Genomic DNA, 15,546 nt, shown 5'->3' with positions numbered 1-15,546 from the left:
ACTAGAAGCATGTATAAAAAGAAAACCTATGAAACTGGCAACATCAGGTAAGATATCTGGATGACCGGACAAATGAAGCCCTAACCGGTAAGCGGTTATAAATAGTTGGGGACGAATAGAAAAAGGAATCCACTGACGTCCGCTCGTTCCAGCTTTTTTCCATCTCCTGGGCATCGAAATCGAACCCATCCCTCCCCACCTCTCTTATAACCACAGCCAAACCCTAAAACCCTCTATTATGCTCCAGATCCTCTCCTCTAACCTATAAAAGACAACCGTTTTCAAAATTTTGCCGCTTCTGATCGATCTTCTCATCCGAATTCGACACGAGTTTCGTCAAAATTTTGTTCGGATCGTTTTGAAAACCCTAGGTTTCGAACAGAAATATCTGATATCGTACTGGAGAGACAGAAAGCTTTCGAATCGTTGCATCATCGCTGGTTTTCGTCTGACAGTCGACCTTCTTCGTTTCTGACTGAAATTTATGAAAACTTGGTTCCGATCGTTCGGATGATCAAGATTCGAAGTAATCTGGTCTGGTTTTGTTTTCTTCTATAAAACACTTACTCGCTTCAGTTAGATATCCGTGGATTTCTTTCGTCGCCGCGAAAACTCTAAAACACTGAACTAAGAAGCTGATCTAAGCTGGTAGGAGGAATAAATGATCCTTTATAGACCTTCCTATTCTTTGCTTTTCAATCTTGGATAAACCCGAAAAAGAATATATCCAATTTTTCTGTGGGGAGGAAAGAAAAGCCTGAAGGTGGGAAAGAATTTAGTCTGATACTCTGATCTCAGTTTTCGAGTCTTCACTGTGGATTGGTTAAAAACCAGAGGAATCTGAATCCGAGGGGGACATGGCCGATCAAGTCTTGGAAGGGAGCCAACCTGTAGATCTTACCAAGCATCCCTCAGGCATTGTTCCTACGCTACAGTAAGTCTGCTCTTCTTCTTCTCAAGGAAGGTTGTCTGATATATGATTTCTAAGCGAAATATTCGTTGGATGTTAATGCAGCTAATTGATTAGCATTGGCTATTTTTATGTGATATCTAGCTGTTCATATGCCCGTGAAATTTAAATTGATGTCTTTTCTATTCCTTTTGCATAAGCAAATAACGATAAAAAGTGAATGTAGAACATTTTTGAGCGACCGGGTGTTCTTACCGAATATTGCAAATTAAAAACTAATCCTCTTACTGTGCGGTTTTCACATGATGTACTGTTTTGATCCTGTAGGCTGTAGCTAATCTACAACAGTGGTCGCCCATTCAATCGCTTACCAACCTAAAGAGAAATCATGTACTAGGGGATTGTAGTTACATAAAATAGAGACAACATGAAAACGTTGCTATTTCTAATCAATCTCATGGGATGGGATTTACTTAATTTGGATGTATACGGCTTGTGTATTGCTCATCGCCTGTGTACTAAAGCTGTTAATGCAATTGGTGCTACGGGAATAACTGGAAGCATAGTCATCATTCTGTACATGTACAAGCCCATGTTTTTTCAGATTATTTTGCTGTGATTCTATGATTTATTATAATTTATAAAAAAAATCTATGATTCATTATATAGCTGGCCATCTGCATTGTCCAATTAGTTTGACAACATCGCTTATAGTCACGAAGTTTGAGACTTGAAACAACTGTAGAATGTGAAATTGAAGAGCTAAGTTTGAAATTAAAATGAATTATTGTTGCATATTGAACTTTAAGTGAAGATAGTCAGTCTATGTTACATGGACCCTTCAAAAGGAATCTTGTATCCATGCTGGACGCTTGAACTCGTATTGGTATTATTATTATTATTATTATTATTATTATTATTATTATTATTATTATTATTATTCATAAATGAACACTTGAACTATTATGCCCTGTCCATATAACATGGTCAAAATGGACAGTTGATTTGCTTGATTCTCCAACTGTTTCTTGGTGTTTCAGGGGTGCCTTTTTGTCTTTTGAAAGACACACACACACACGCACAAAAAAAAAAAAACTTGCAGGTGATTTGTGGAGTTGGCAAAAGCATAGAAGGGTGTTTATCAAAGATATTATCCCTAGTTGAGGATCAGCCAGTAGGGCTGTTTTCTCAACTTTTTATAGTGGTTTTGGTCTCCCCTGTTTCTTCCTATTGTGTCTGGTGATGAAGGAAAGTTTCATGTCCTTGTAAGACTTTTTCTGGTTAAGGAAAGTTTCATGTCCTTATATGACTTTTTACATATAAGGGTAGAAAAATAAAAATTATTACTGGCTCTATGCAATGTCTAGTTACAATTGATACTGAACCAGAATAGCTTCTCCCCTTCTAGAGAACACCTTTGTTAGTACTTAGGGTTGCACATCAAACATTTTCTACCAAAGTGCTTCACAGAGGGTCTCGTTCCTGTGTATGCCCACTTGAAGTTAACTTCTCAAAAGCAGTACCAACCTTCCATCTCCACCCTTTTATTCACAATGAATTCGTATCACCTTACTGGATGAAGTTATGTTGCAGTCTGATTATTCTGTCTTTTAAGCATGATTGAATGTTTTGTCATGACCAAAATCTCAAATGGACTTTCAAATTAGCATCCTTGTAGATGGTTGTATTCCTTGATGATGGGAGAAAAGGTTAACACTATATTCTCCAAACTGTAATCTATCTTGAATATTGTGTGATTCAGCGGTGACAGTACTCTCTAGTGCCTTGGATCATAAAATGCAACTGCATGTGATTTTTGGGACTGCCTCTTCTCTAACCATTGTTGGCAATAGCTAACCCGTTTCATTTGGTCATTTAGGAACATTGTATCGACTGTCAACTTGGATTGCAAGCTGGATCTTAAGGCCATTGCACTACAAGCTCGTAATGCAGAATATAATCCCAAGGTGCATTTCAAAATATGACCCATTTTTTTTCTTGTTTTGCCTCTTTTCTCCTTGCTTTAGCATCACAAAAGAAATGGATGAGATGTATGTTACCCTTTGAAATTCAGCTCATTTTTTTGATTGCCTATGATCATATTTTGGGTATGGTGTTTGATTTAACCAATAACAAGTATTTAAATGTTGTTGGGAGTTTTTAGATTTTGGGGTTTCTTGCCAATTTCATTAGTTGCCTGTACAGATCTCATAGGATTAGAATTCCATTAGTTTCAGTCCTAAAATAGAGACAAACAATAGATAGAAGAAAAAGGATAGGGTAGAGGGAATGATTACAGCATTGTTATTTCTGCTTGTCACTTTGTCATTTGACCTTATATCGCGGTTTTGAATGAAATATATATTTTTTTTTTAATTTCAATGTTTGACTTTTCTTTATGGATTTTGACTGAGATGTTGTAGTTGGTTTTGTGCCAAGTTGAATCTTTTTTTGAAGCAGTTTACCTTGTCCATCACCAACAGTGATACTGCTTGGTTAAGAAAAAGCCCCACTGAGCCAACAACAGGAGTGCTATCCTCTTATATCCGGTTTCCAACATTCGTTTCTTATTAAAATTTGACTGAGATAGAAGAAGTTATGTGGTTGGCTTAATATGTATAGATTATAAATAGAAATTACGCTAATGAATGCTTGGTATTTGATTTAGAATTGTTATAATATGTTTTGGGATGTGGTTGGCAGGATTAAGATGGAGAAAAGATGAAGTTTTGAAGGTGTTTGGGTAGAGGAGAAAACCGATTATGGAACCTCAAATAGGTCTATAAGCTATTGGGTAGAGGAGAAAACAAGCACAAGCTGCTTGTTTTCACAACATAAGCTGAAAACTGATGAGAGAGACTGAAATTTAGCTTATGCGTGTCTTGAACCATGTTGTCTCTTTTTTCAGGACTAGTGGGTGAAGGCGACTTTGTAAGGGCAGAGCTATTAGCAGCAGTACAAGGTATACAGATGGCTAGTCAAATTGGAGTGAACAATTTGTTAGTAGAAGGGGATTCCAAAGTGGTAGTGGGCTGGCTGAATAGCCCAGATTCAGCTTGCTGGGGCTATAGGGATCTGTTAAAGAAAGTTAAATGGATGACAAGAAGTATGACTGTCAGATTTCAGTGGGTCAGCAGATCAGCAAATGCAATGGCTGATTCTCTGGCCAAACAAGGGGTGTCAAGGGGAGATCTGTTTTGGGCTACTTTGTAATTCGTGTTTCAGGCTTGGGCTTGTTTAGTGTAAATGATTCAGTTCTCGGGGGAGGTAACATCTCGTGCCTCTTCCTAGGCTGATTGTATTCTCTTATCTGAATTAATAAAACTTCTCTCATTTATCAAAAAAAAAAAACCTAGTTCCAAACCAAAACCTTAAAGTTAGCTAACAAATGAATGTTATTGCCTGGTTATTGTACCTATAATAGGAGTGTAAGCCCTTTTCCAATATGGCCAATCCTTGTAGAATATAGAATATAAAAATGGTCAAGCTTTAAAATTTCATTTTGGTTAGGTTTTTTTTGATGAATAATTTCATTTTTGGTTAGTTGATCATTTATATTTCCATTTGCATCTGTATTATTTGATTAAATGTTTACTCTTGGAGCTTTTAAAGTTTCATTCTAGTGTATGATGATTGCTTATTTGGTAGGTGTATGCATAGACCAATTTATCATTTCATTATGTTTTATTTGTAACAGCGTTTTGCTGCTGTTATAATGAGGATAAGAGAACCTAAGACTACAGCATTGATCTTTGCATCTGGAAAGATGGTGAGTTGTTTCTTTAAGAATCTTACAATGTTTTTTGGCCATTAGATAAGTAATATGAATATCTTTTGGCTTTTATAATTGTTAGAATGATAATTTTTTTTGGTTGGAAACAGTAACTTCATTAAGAAAATTAGGAAATATCATGTTCAACTGTCAACCCCAGAATAGGTGCTAACCCCCAAAGACCTTTTTTACAATTCTGCCCAGAATAGCCTTTCCCTCCATATCCCCTGTTTAGCTAAAGTATTGACTAGTCCATTTGAAAGAAGCCCCAATCTCCTTTGTTATGTCAGCGATCTCCCTTATAGCATGTCTATAAATCCAAGCTCTCAAGCTGCCTGATTTCAACCAATCAATGAGCATTTTAGAGTCTCCTATCTCTATTTGGTTCAGCCCCATCTGTTTGGCAAATCTTACACCTTGAAGCAAAGCCATTACCTCCACCCTCAAAGAGTCACAGACTCCTATAGGCCCTGAATACATAGCGGCAATTTTACTGTGTCCATCTCTAAGGGTCCATTTGGTTCGTAGTCGGAATCGGAATCGGAATTGAAATCCTCCGGAATCGGAATCTGAATGTCCATTCCCATAGTCTGTTTGGTTCAGACAGGAATGAGAATGGGAATTAAGGGTCTGTTTGGTTCGTAGTCGCAATCAAAATCGGAATCGGAATCGGAATCAAAATCCTCTGGAATCGGAATCGGAATGGTCCATTCCCTCAAATGGAGGAATGCCATTCCAGCAGGAATGGGAATGAGATTCCGATTCCGCCCAACCAAACAGTTGGAATCAGAATAGCCCATTCCGATTTTGATTCCATTCCCATAGTCTGTTTGGTTCAGACAGGAATGAGAATGGGAATTAAGGGTCCGTTTGGTTCGTAGTCGCAATCAAAATCGGAATCGGAATCGGAATGGTCCATTCCCTCAAATGGAGGAATGCCACTCCAGCAGGAATGGGAATGGGATTCCGATTCCGCCCAACCAAACAGTTGGTATCAGAATAGCCCATTCTGATTTTGATTCCAGACCCCTATTCCCGCGAACCAAACGGGGCCTAAAATCAGAAGGAATGGGATTTCATTCCCGAGGGGCAGGGAATGACCATTCCCTCAAATGGGGGAATGCCATTCGAGCAGGAATGGGAATGGGATTCTGATTCCATCCAACTAAACAGTTGGAATTGGAATAGCCCATTCCGGTTCTGATTCCATCCAACCAGACCCCTATTCCTGCAAACCAAACGGACCCTAAATACTCCCCCAATTCCTGACAGTCCAGGGTTGCCTCTTTGGCTCCCATCAAAGTTTAGCATTAATCTGTTTGTGTTGATGGGGACGATAGCTCTTGCACTTTAGGCCAAAAGGAAGTAGCTGCAACCTCTCTCCAGTTTCTGTAAATGTCTTCAACTGAGAAATCCTTAAACAGGTTAATTGATTTCAGCCAATCTATGACTTTGATGGATATTCTATCAATAGTTTCCTCCTTAGGTTTCTCCACTCCATTGAAGATCCTACTATTTCTGTCTTCCCAAACTGACCAGAGAATCGCTACTCTTGTTGGCTGTTGCTCTCCACATGACTCTACCACGCCTCTTCAGTTGCTTGACTTGGGTTAAACAGGCTTACCATGTCCAAGCGAGGTGTCCACCTGTTTCCAAAGAGAGAAGAAGAGAACCAAGTCCAAATAAAAAGTACAAAGGGACATGAGATTAAAAGGTGTGTGATGGTCTCACCAGCACTCAAGCAAAGACTACAAACATGGGGAGAGAGGCAAAAAGTTGGCCTCTTTTTTGCAACATATCTAGTGTGTTGATTTTTTGAACTACCACCTCCAAACAAAAAGCCCTAATTTTTGGGGGTACAAGACTACACCGCACTTCCATTGATGGAAAAGTCCCTATAGTGTTAGAAGATTGAAGGGCCTGAAAGAAAGAGGCACAAGTAAAGACTTCAACCAGGGAAGGTTTCCAAATTCTACTATCTGGACAGGATTGATCCTAAAAGAGTAATAAGTTTATCCAGCATTGCCATTTATGACTCCCTTAGGTGTCTCCTTAATCCCAAGTCCAATGAATTATTAAGACAAACTAAAGAGATTACTTTTCTTTTATTCGCTAAAAGTGAATAAATAAAGTGCAGGTGTTAAGATGACACCCCTAAACTACCCAAACATCTTCCCAGAACAACACTTTTTTCCCTGCACAAGCATCAAATTTGAAATAAGGAATCATAGAAGGCAAGGTACCATGAATCACAATCACTTTCCAAGTAGAATAACGAGAAGCCCTAGGATTTGGACCCGAATCCCAATCATTGTCTGCTAATCCGTGAATGCTCACTATAACCCAGTACCACAATTTGTCTTGTTCCAACGACATTCTCCATAACCACTTCCCAACAAGGCTGTATTTCTTAACCTAATATTTCCTATTCCTAAACCTCTGTCATATCTACACCTAGAGAGTAGAGACCATCTTCCACTTCATTAACTGATCCTTCCTAGTGTTCCCTTGTTCCCACAAGAAGTCCCTCATGATCTTCTCTAACTGGTTTGCCACTTTCAATGGAATTTTGAATGTTGAATGGAAGTGCACTGGTAAATTGGCCAGTGTTGACTTTATAAGGGTTATCCTACCCCTCAATGAAATGTAGTTTCTTTCCAATTTGCTAGTTGGTTGGTGAATCTCTCAATCACTGGGTAAAGCTATTTGAGTTTGGATTCCCTCCCAAAGGTTGCCCCAAATACTGTAATGGTCAATCTCCCACTTCACACTCCAAAATCCTAGCTAAAATATTCACCTCTTCACTTTGTAGGTTCACTCCCGTCACAAAATTCTTACCCCAATTCACTTTAAGGTTGGATATTCTCAAATCTATTCACAAGCCTCTTTAGGTTCACAAGCTCTTCTGGTTTTCCTTCACAAAATAAAATAATGTTATCTGTAATTTTTTTATCAGTAACTCGTGAAAGGATTTTATTAATTTTAAAAGAAAGCAGAGAAACAAAACATTGTGGAAGAAACAATAGACACCAAATGTCTAAATGCCCCGAACATATTACAGCTGAGCCCAAAACATACTGTCTTTGAACCCCTTGCTTAGCAAAACCATCTGCCAGACTATTGGAAAATCCAATTAAACTGAATAAACATGCCATTATAGAGCCATTTGAAATGCCTAAGGGGACATTCCTTAGATGCCAAGACACTCCCTCTCCCTTCTTTAGCCATTCTACTACTGTTTTGGAATTGTCTTTAATAATTAATCTTTCAGTACTCAATTCTTTTGCTTTCTCAACACCAAAAACAGCAGCCAAGAATTATGCCGATGCTATATCTCCTTGCTCAATTGGACCTGAGAAGACAACACATATATTTCCTTCCTCATCTCTGGTTACACCTCCAATTTCGGAGGGGCCAGATTGCCCACACAACTCCCATCAAAATTCAGCTTCAACCAGCCACTTGATTGGGTGACCAGTCCACTGTAGCAATCTGTCTTCTAAAGGAGCTGATTTAAAAAAAGAAATCTGTCTTATAAAGGAGGAAGCAGCTATAGTTCCCCAAGATTTGAAGAAATCATTGACCTGAAAGCCTGAAAACAGACCCAAAGTTTTAACCCAATGAGCCACCCTTAGGGTTATGATCTCGATCAAGGCTTCCTTATTCCTTTCTTTGTCCCCGAATATTCTTTAACTTAGTACATCTCCACATATGCCTGCCTCTTCTATTTGTACAATTGCAATTTGAAGGGCTAAACAACCCTTCCAAGCTGACAGGAAGAAGCCATCTGCAACCAAAAGGAGAAGCAAATCAATCCTAGATAAAGCTGACAAAGGGGCAAGTGGTTAACAGCTCAAAAGCAGTCTCACCATTTAACTTACATAAGCAGCACCAATTGGGGACAAACACCAGTTTCGTCTCTTCCTTTGGAGCTTATACAAGTGTTAATGCAACCATGATACACTTCCTAGCAGAAAGCACCGACTCTAGGAGGAATGGGGGAACACCAGATTAACAGGGTAAAAGGGGAATGGGAAGAAGAGGAATCTACAAGTGAATTAAGCAAAGATTTACAAGTGAAGAGCCCAACATGAGAGTCCATACCTTACTATCCACACCCCCATTCCTAAGAACCACAGGATTCAGTAGTGTAAGCAAAGTAGACACATTGGCAATTTCAGATTCTCTAAGGATTCTAGCGAAGCCCAAGTTCCAATTTAACTCAAGAGGGGAGACGGGGGCTAATAAATTCTGACACTGGTCTACCTTTATCTTCCCGAAACCTAATCTTCTGACTTGAGACCAAGTCAAACCTAATGTGGCTGAGGAAAATAGGAAGAGAATCATGGATGGATTTCTAGGGAGTAGCCAAGGTAGCTCTATGAAGACAATCGGCATCCCATCCGTTGTTTGACAGCCCGTGCACAATTGCCACCACTTTATGCCAAAGCCTTTGATCTTCTTTTGGAAATCGCCAAAGCCATTTACTCAATAGTGCCTGATTCTTTAATCTCATATTTCCAGTCCCCAATCCCCCTTCAGCTTTAGGTTTAATCACCTTCTCCCAACTATGCAATTGATCTTTCTTCCTTTCCCCAAGTTCCCACAAAAAGTCTCTCATAATCTTTTCAATTTTTTTCACCACAACTTGGAGCATCCTAAAAACTGACATATAGCAGACATGTAGGTTAGCTAAGATGGATTTAATTAAAGTTATTCTCCCTCCCAGAGAAATGTAATTGCGTTTCCATGCTGCGAGTTGCTTCTTAAACCTTTCCACTATCATCGCCTGTCTCTAAGGAAAATAAAATAATGTCACAAGCAGTGTGTGACCACCGCTTCCTCCCTCCCAACTCTCCAACCTCTAGGCATATTATCATCATCTGCGTTTAGAAGGATCAAATTTAACTCAGCAAAGCCTTATCCAAATAATATTGCTTCCAAATGAATAACTTTAATTGATGTCGTTGCTCTTACTACATAGCCTATGGTTGTATCCCAGGGATTGGCTTGTATGATGAGTTTAGCATTGTCATCTGTCAGAGTATTTTATTCCATGGAGTTTTTTGGATGAAAAGTTTTATCTTGTTGAAGTTCTCTTCATTGATAATTTTACTAAACCTGCTGTTTCAGGTCTGTACTGGAGCCAAGAGTGAACAACAGTCAAAACTGGCTGCAAGGAAGGTGTGATGATACATCTACTGCGCTGGTGTTATTTCCCAGAAATTTTACCAGAAGAAAAGAAGAATTAACACATTCTCTATTGGTGTACCATTACTAAGATGTTTCGAATTTGGCATACCTATCTCAATTGGTGCTTAAGGCTGTTAAACTGTTGCAATCAAGGATTGGAATATTGATATGATATGCCCGATATAGGGATGTCTTATCTCTATCTGTGCATACCTATACGAGATATTGTACAAAGAAGGGCAAACCCTTTGAATCATGTATCGGGCTGGTATGGCCTGTTTCAGGGTGTATCACATTGTATTGGTCTGATACGCACTGATACAAACCAGTATGCATTGATACAATGCTTTGTGTCATGTTTCTCTATTTAAAAAAAAATGCTCCTAGTGTACTCAACCCCAAGTTACATTTATATCCCAATCTTAAATGCACCATTTAACCACCAAAGCACCTTGCTTCTTGTGATAATAAATGAATTATAATAACTTTTATTCACTTTTATGTCCAAATGCAATTCAAGCAAATACATATGCTTATGTTCAACAACTCCAACTAAAAATTAAAAAGAAAAATATTAAAAAATGGTATTTTATACGCTAATGGAATAAATAATCTATCAAATCTACATTTATATAAAAAAATGATTTTTAATCTCAAGAAATTTATACAAAGAATATTAATAATTGAATAATTATTTTAGTAATTAAAATTTATAAATTTGCACATGATAATTATCTTAAAAAATTTTATATATTATGAATTATTATTTTTATTTACATTAAATAACAACATATTTGTTATTTATAAAACTAAGAATATTGTTTACAAAACATTCAAGAATGTAATATTAAATTGAATTTATTAAAATTTCTAATCTACATTTATATGAAGAAGTGATTTTTATTTTCAGAAAATACAGAAATAAAAATATAATGAGCTTGCATATAAATTATTCTGATGCAGTACTTTGTATTTTTACCAGTATGCTCGAATCATTCAGAAGCTTGGTTTTCCAGCAAAGTTTAAGGTTCTCTCTCTCTCTCTCTCTCTCTCTCTTATATGAACATACAAACATATGCACATACATCATACACTTGCATCTCACTTGTATGTTTCTTACTTTGGTGTGGTGGGCAGGACTTCAAGATTCAGAACATAGTTGGCTCATGTGATGTGAAATTTCCAATCAGGCTTGAAGGACTTGCATATTCTCATGGTGCCTTTTCAAGTGTAAGTGATGTTTTTTCACACTCAGCTTGCCAATATGGTCGTGAATGGTTGCAATCATGTATTTTTTTGGGTTTTTGGCTTGGGATTTCTTATTTGAATGCAGCTGTATCATGTTGGTACAGTATGAACCGGAACTGTTCCCAGGCCTGATCTATAGGATGAAACAACCAAAGATTGTCCTTCTTATCTTTGTGTCTGGGAAGATAGTTCTGACAGGAGCTAAGGTAATTAAATGATAGTTGTTTTTCTTTTGTTGTCTTTTGGTCTATATGATTCTTTTGATAGCCTTACTGATTGGCATTTGTATTTTAATTTTTTTAGGTGAGAGATGAAACATATACCGCTTTTGAGAACATTTATCCGGTTCTAACAGAATTCAGGAAAAACCAGCAATGGTATGCATGCATTTTAACATTAATCATTCTTCGTAGCTTGGGTTTAATGGTCTCAATTAGGGGTCTTTACATTATGTTTATTTGTTGTTATTTTAAGTAGCAATTAATCTCTCGGATTTTAAACATGAGTCTACAAATACTTGCTACTGAAGCAAGAACACATTTGTGTAGAAAGAAATATAAAAAGAGAGGAGATTTATCTATCACTGTGAGATCCTAGAAATGTTTTAATATGGCAATATTATCATCCTATAGAAAGGTGACAACAGTGACACGTCAAAAACAGCCTGATAAAGTGGATGTGAAGGCAGAGACATTACATCTGGACGTTAGGGCCAATGTTTGAACTTTCACGTGAGAGGTCTTACATGCTGATGTATCACCATTCCAGTTGACAACATTGTGTTGTTGCCATGGTTTTCAAAACCGGACCGGACCGGAAAAACTGGGAATTTGTCAGGTAATCGGTTCTGTTTCACCCGAAAACTGCTTTTTGGCCAAAAACCGTTGATTTGGTCAGTAACCTGCTGACCCGGGCGGGCGGTCGAACCGTCAACCCGGACAATGATTTTTGTTCGTTTTTATTTTTTATTTTTATTTTTAAGTCAGAAGGGGCTGTCTGTTTGAACCGGATGGTTGGACCGCTTGACCTGGGAACCGGTCCCTAGAATGGTTCCCTGTTGTCCTGTCTGGTTTTAAAAACCTTGGTTGTTGCTTCCAGCAGCATAAGCGGACTAAATGGAGCATGTGTCTGTTACTCAGTTTGGTTTGGTTCCAAGGCAGAGCCCGAAGTCTTACATACTGATGTGTCACCATTCTAGTGGACAACATTGTGTTATTGCTTCTATGAGCATATGTGGACTAACATTGAGCATGGGTTGGTCTGGTTTGGTGGTTCCAAGGTAGAACTGAAACCTACCCTTTAGGTTTTGGTTCCAGGTTTTTTGGTACCAGAATTGCTGTGTCAAGAATGGTTGGTTCTGGCCTTGGTGGTTCCAAGGTCGATTCCAATGTCTACTCATGGAACCTATTCTTTCTTTACCAAAAACGTAACCTTAAAAAACATTCCGTAACATTAAGAATCAAATAAAATAACTATTTATGTTGTTGAGTGTAATATGTTGGTTTTTTTAACATTAAGAACTATAAATTTGTCATAATTATATAATCACAAATTGTATCATTGATAATGTTACCATCAATATATTTTGGTGATTAGAAATCACAACCATAAAATGTTTAAACTTGATTTTTAATAACAATAATAATATAGTTCAAAACTTATTATTATAATTTAAATTTGTAAATAATATGTTTTACATTACTTGTTGTATGCATTCAAATATTAAATTAAAGAAAATTATTATCAATTTACTTAAGTTGCTCAATGGTCAAGTGAGACCAATGGTCTTTGTAAACACAAGTAATTGGGTCCAAATCTTCACATCCTTAAATTACTTTGGGATTTATTTTTTTGGTAATACAAGATAAAAGATTAACGTCACCGGAGGAGGGCCCCACCAGCAGCATTCAAGAAGATTGGGATTTATTTTAAGGCAAGTTCAGTTCCACCAAGGCCAATCAAGGTTGGTTCTCTGGATTGGTTCAAGTAGGGTATGCATTCAGACCCAGAACCGGTCTGGGTGGGGGCTGGTTTCAAGAATTTTTACCTAGACCACCCTACCCAGTAACAGATTGGATGGGGCCGGTTCGAGGCCAGTTCCATTTGGTTTTGGGTTGAACCTATTGGTCCTATCCATTTGCTCACCCCTAATTGCAACTGTTCGCTTATCCCCTAATTGCAACAGTAACTACTCTGAAGCTCTATCATCCTCTACTTTTGTTGTTGGTGTTTCGGACTTCATTGAGATTTTGATCATATTGTAGGATGGATAAGTGATGCTTGTGTCTTTTCTGGTGTACAGACATCTGCTTGGGAGACCATATTGCATACATCATTGCGGAGGGGTTCGAGATAAAACATTATTATGTACTTGCTACTCTGTGTTGCCAAGGATGCACTCGGTTAATTGTAAATAGGTGATAGAAGGCTTAGGCAGAGGCTTTGGGTGGTCAGGTAATTTAAGAAATCTTGTGGATTTTCTTTTTCTCATATCCTCTCCCACCAGGCCACTTCTCGAATTTGAATTTCACATGAGATCTGTTGACTGTTATCGGGAGGGAAAATGGCAAAACTTTTCTCGAATGTGAACTCCGACTTGATGAATCTTTTAGCAAGAAATTTATTATTCTATTCGGATAAGACTGATATACGCAACTGTTTTGGACGGCCCTATGAATGGAATCAACTTTTCTGCATTGATTCATTTGTTATTTGTTCTTTGGAGCAGACCCCGAAATCGCTGTGGATTTTGCTGTAATTATGTCCGAGGTGTTAGATGAAAGGTTCTTGGACTCCTAGGCCGTTTGATGAGGGGTTAAATTTAAGTTGCTGAACTGAGTTTGTATTGTGTTCTGTGGAATCAGTGAACATTTCATTATTTCTAATTCTATGTATCGTGTTTAATGGTATATTAAAATGGATAAATCTATTCCCAGAAAGAATAATATAACAAGTTGTGTGTGTGTCGTCTTGCTTTTTCTCGGGGTAATATGAAGTGAATATGTTTTGCAACCAGATGAGGTCACGAGCTTCCTGCACCACCAGCTCTATTTTGGCGTGACTTTTGAACCAATTGTTGTAAATAGTTCCCCAAGTCCCAACATATATGTGGCGTTGTGCCACGTGAAGGGATGATGTGGGTATGTGACCAAATTGAACCATTAATCAGGTCGGTTGGGCCATCTGTGGATACTGTTTGTTTTTTGGGTTCGACTATGATATGGAAAAGATGCAATATCCGAAAAACATCTGACCAATCAACTGGAATCATATACTTAGTAGCGAATCTAAGTAAAAACATCTGACCAATCAACTGGAATCATATACTTAGTAGCGAATCTAAGTGTTATTTATGAAAATTCATGGGTGGGTTTGATTGGTCAAAATTTTTTTCATACCATTTTAAAAAGGAAATTGATCCAGTATATGAAGTTATTTTTGGCTTAATTTCGCTACGGCTAGTGGACGAACTTGTTGGCAGATGGCAGTTTTACAATAGGTGATGTTTGGTTTCACGGGCATTTATTGAAAAAACTGTTACAGTAGTGCTACATGGGCATTCGTGCTTATTGTATATGAGACTATTGATTGGTTTCACTGTTTATTAAGGCGGTGTTTGGTGTTTCGAAAAATGGTGTTTTGAAAAATGGCCTTTTATTTGGCATCGTATTTCTAGAAAAAATGTTATTTCAGACCACACCTTAGAAATTGGGAAAGTGTGGTCTAAAGAAATGCCAAATTCAATGTTTTTTTTAGAAAATAATTTGTTATTGCCAACAGTGCAATGATGTGGCATCACCAATGCTGAAAAAGGTTATGTAGCATTGGTACCAAACAAAACTAGTGTTTTTTCCATAAAACAACCTCTGTGACAGTATTGATGCCAAACAAAAAAAAAAAGGAGTCGTTTTCTGATAAAGTATATGTTTTGTATGATTTTCGTTTATTAAATAAATGTTTGTACTTGATATATCTTCAAAACCGAGAAAATGTGGCTAATAAACGTTTTTTTGGTATTTGTTGATAGCTATACGCCATTAGGTGCCATTACGTACCACATAAGTGGAACGGTAAATAAACACCTTTATGTTGGGGGGAAACATTAAAATGAACTTTCCCCAACGGTTGGCTTGCATGTAAATCAAAATAAACATTTATAAGATAAATAGACGTATAAAATAGTATGATACTGTCAAAATGGTGCAATAGATCCTCGTGCATATAATACTGTTTTCTTAAAAAAAACATCTATGAAGCAATGACATTGATGCCAAACACCTACCAAATAAATACTATGGTGATGTTTGGTATTGGTGTCGTATATCCAAAAAACGGTGCTACATCAGTACTAGCTTGACGTTTCCACTTTTTGTCATCTACCACGTTTGGTTTAGGTGTTTTTTGAAAAATAGTAAAAACACCC

At 37.6% G+C, this 15,546-nt stretch overlaps 1 protein-coding gene across 4 annotated transcripts; it reads left to right on the top strand.

The window, feature by feature from the left end:
• Positions 1–111: 111 nt before the first annotated feature.
• On the top strand, positions 112–14,062 carry TBP2 (TATA binding protein 2). Of its 4 annotated transcripts, XR_737571.3 has the most exons (10): positions 112–934; positions 2,790–2,877; positions 4,608–4,679; positions 9,816–9,866; positions 10,858–10,902; positions 11,013–11,105; positions 11,228–11,329; positions 11,427–11,500; positions 13,426–13,577; positions 13,852–14,062. XR_737571.3 is itself a non-coding variant. In XM_010278104.3 (9 exons), coding segments are annotated over exons 1-9 (603 nt in total). In that variant the 5' UTR covers positions 112–857; the 3' UTR covers positions 13,427–14,062. The 4 variants fall into 4 exon arrangements, 2 of the variants coding, with proteins under 2 accessions (XP_010276406.1, XP_088753594.1); XM_010278104.3 differs by having other exon boundaries at positions 13,426–14,062; XR_016082314.1 differs by lacking the exons at positions 13,426–13,577; positions 13,852–14,062 and having other exon boundaries at positions 11,209–11,329; positions 11,427–11,473.
• Positions 14,063–15,546: the final 1,484 nt, after the last annotated feature.

Source organism: Nelumbo nucifera, chromosome 2 (assembly GCF_055504915.1).
Source record: "Nelumbo nucifera cultivar China Antique chromosome 2, China Antique-T2T, whole genome shotgun sequence".
NCBI lineage: Eukaryota > Viridiplantae > Streptophyta > Magnoliopsida > Proteales > Nelumbonaceae > Nelumbo > Nelumbo nucifera.
Note: the sequence above shows the minus strand (reverse complement) of the source record. Positions and strands in the feature narration are given on the sequence as shown.

Excerpts from the sequence above, each read along its gene's own strand:
- TBP2 (XM_010278104.3), top strand. The coding sequence starts at position 858 with ATGGCCGATCAAGTCTTGGAAGGGAGCCAACCTGTAGATCTTACCAAG. Across the intron at positions 4,680-9,815 it reads TCTTTGCATCTGGAAAGATG|GTCTGTACTGGAGCCAAGAG; the intron begins GTGAGTTGTTTC and ends CTGCTGTTTCAG. Across the intron at positions 11,330-11,426 it reads TAGTTCTGACAGGAGCTAAG|GTGAGAGATGAAACATATAC; the intron begins GTAATTAAATGA and ends TAATTTTTTTAG.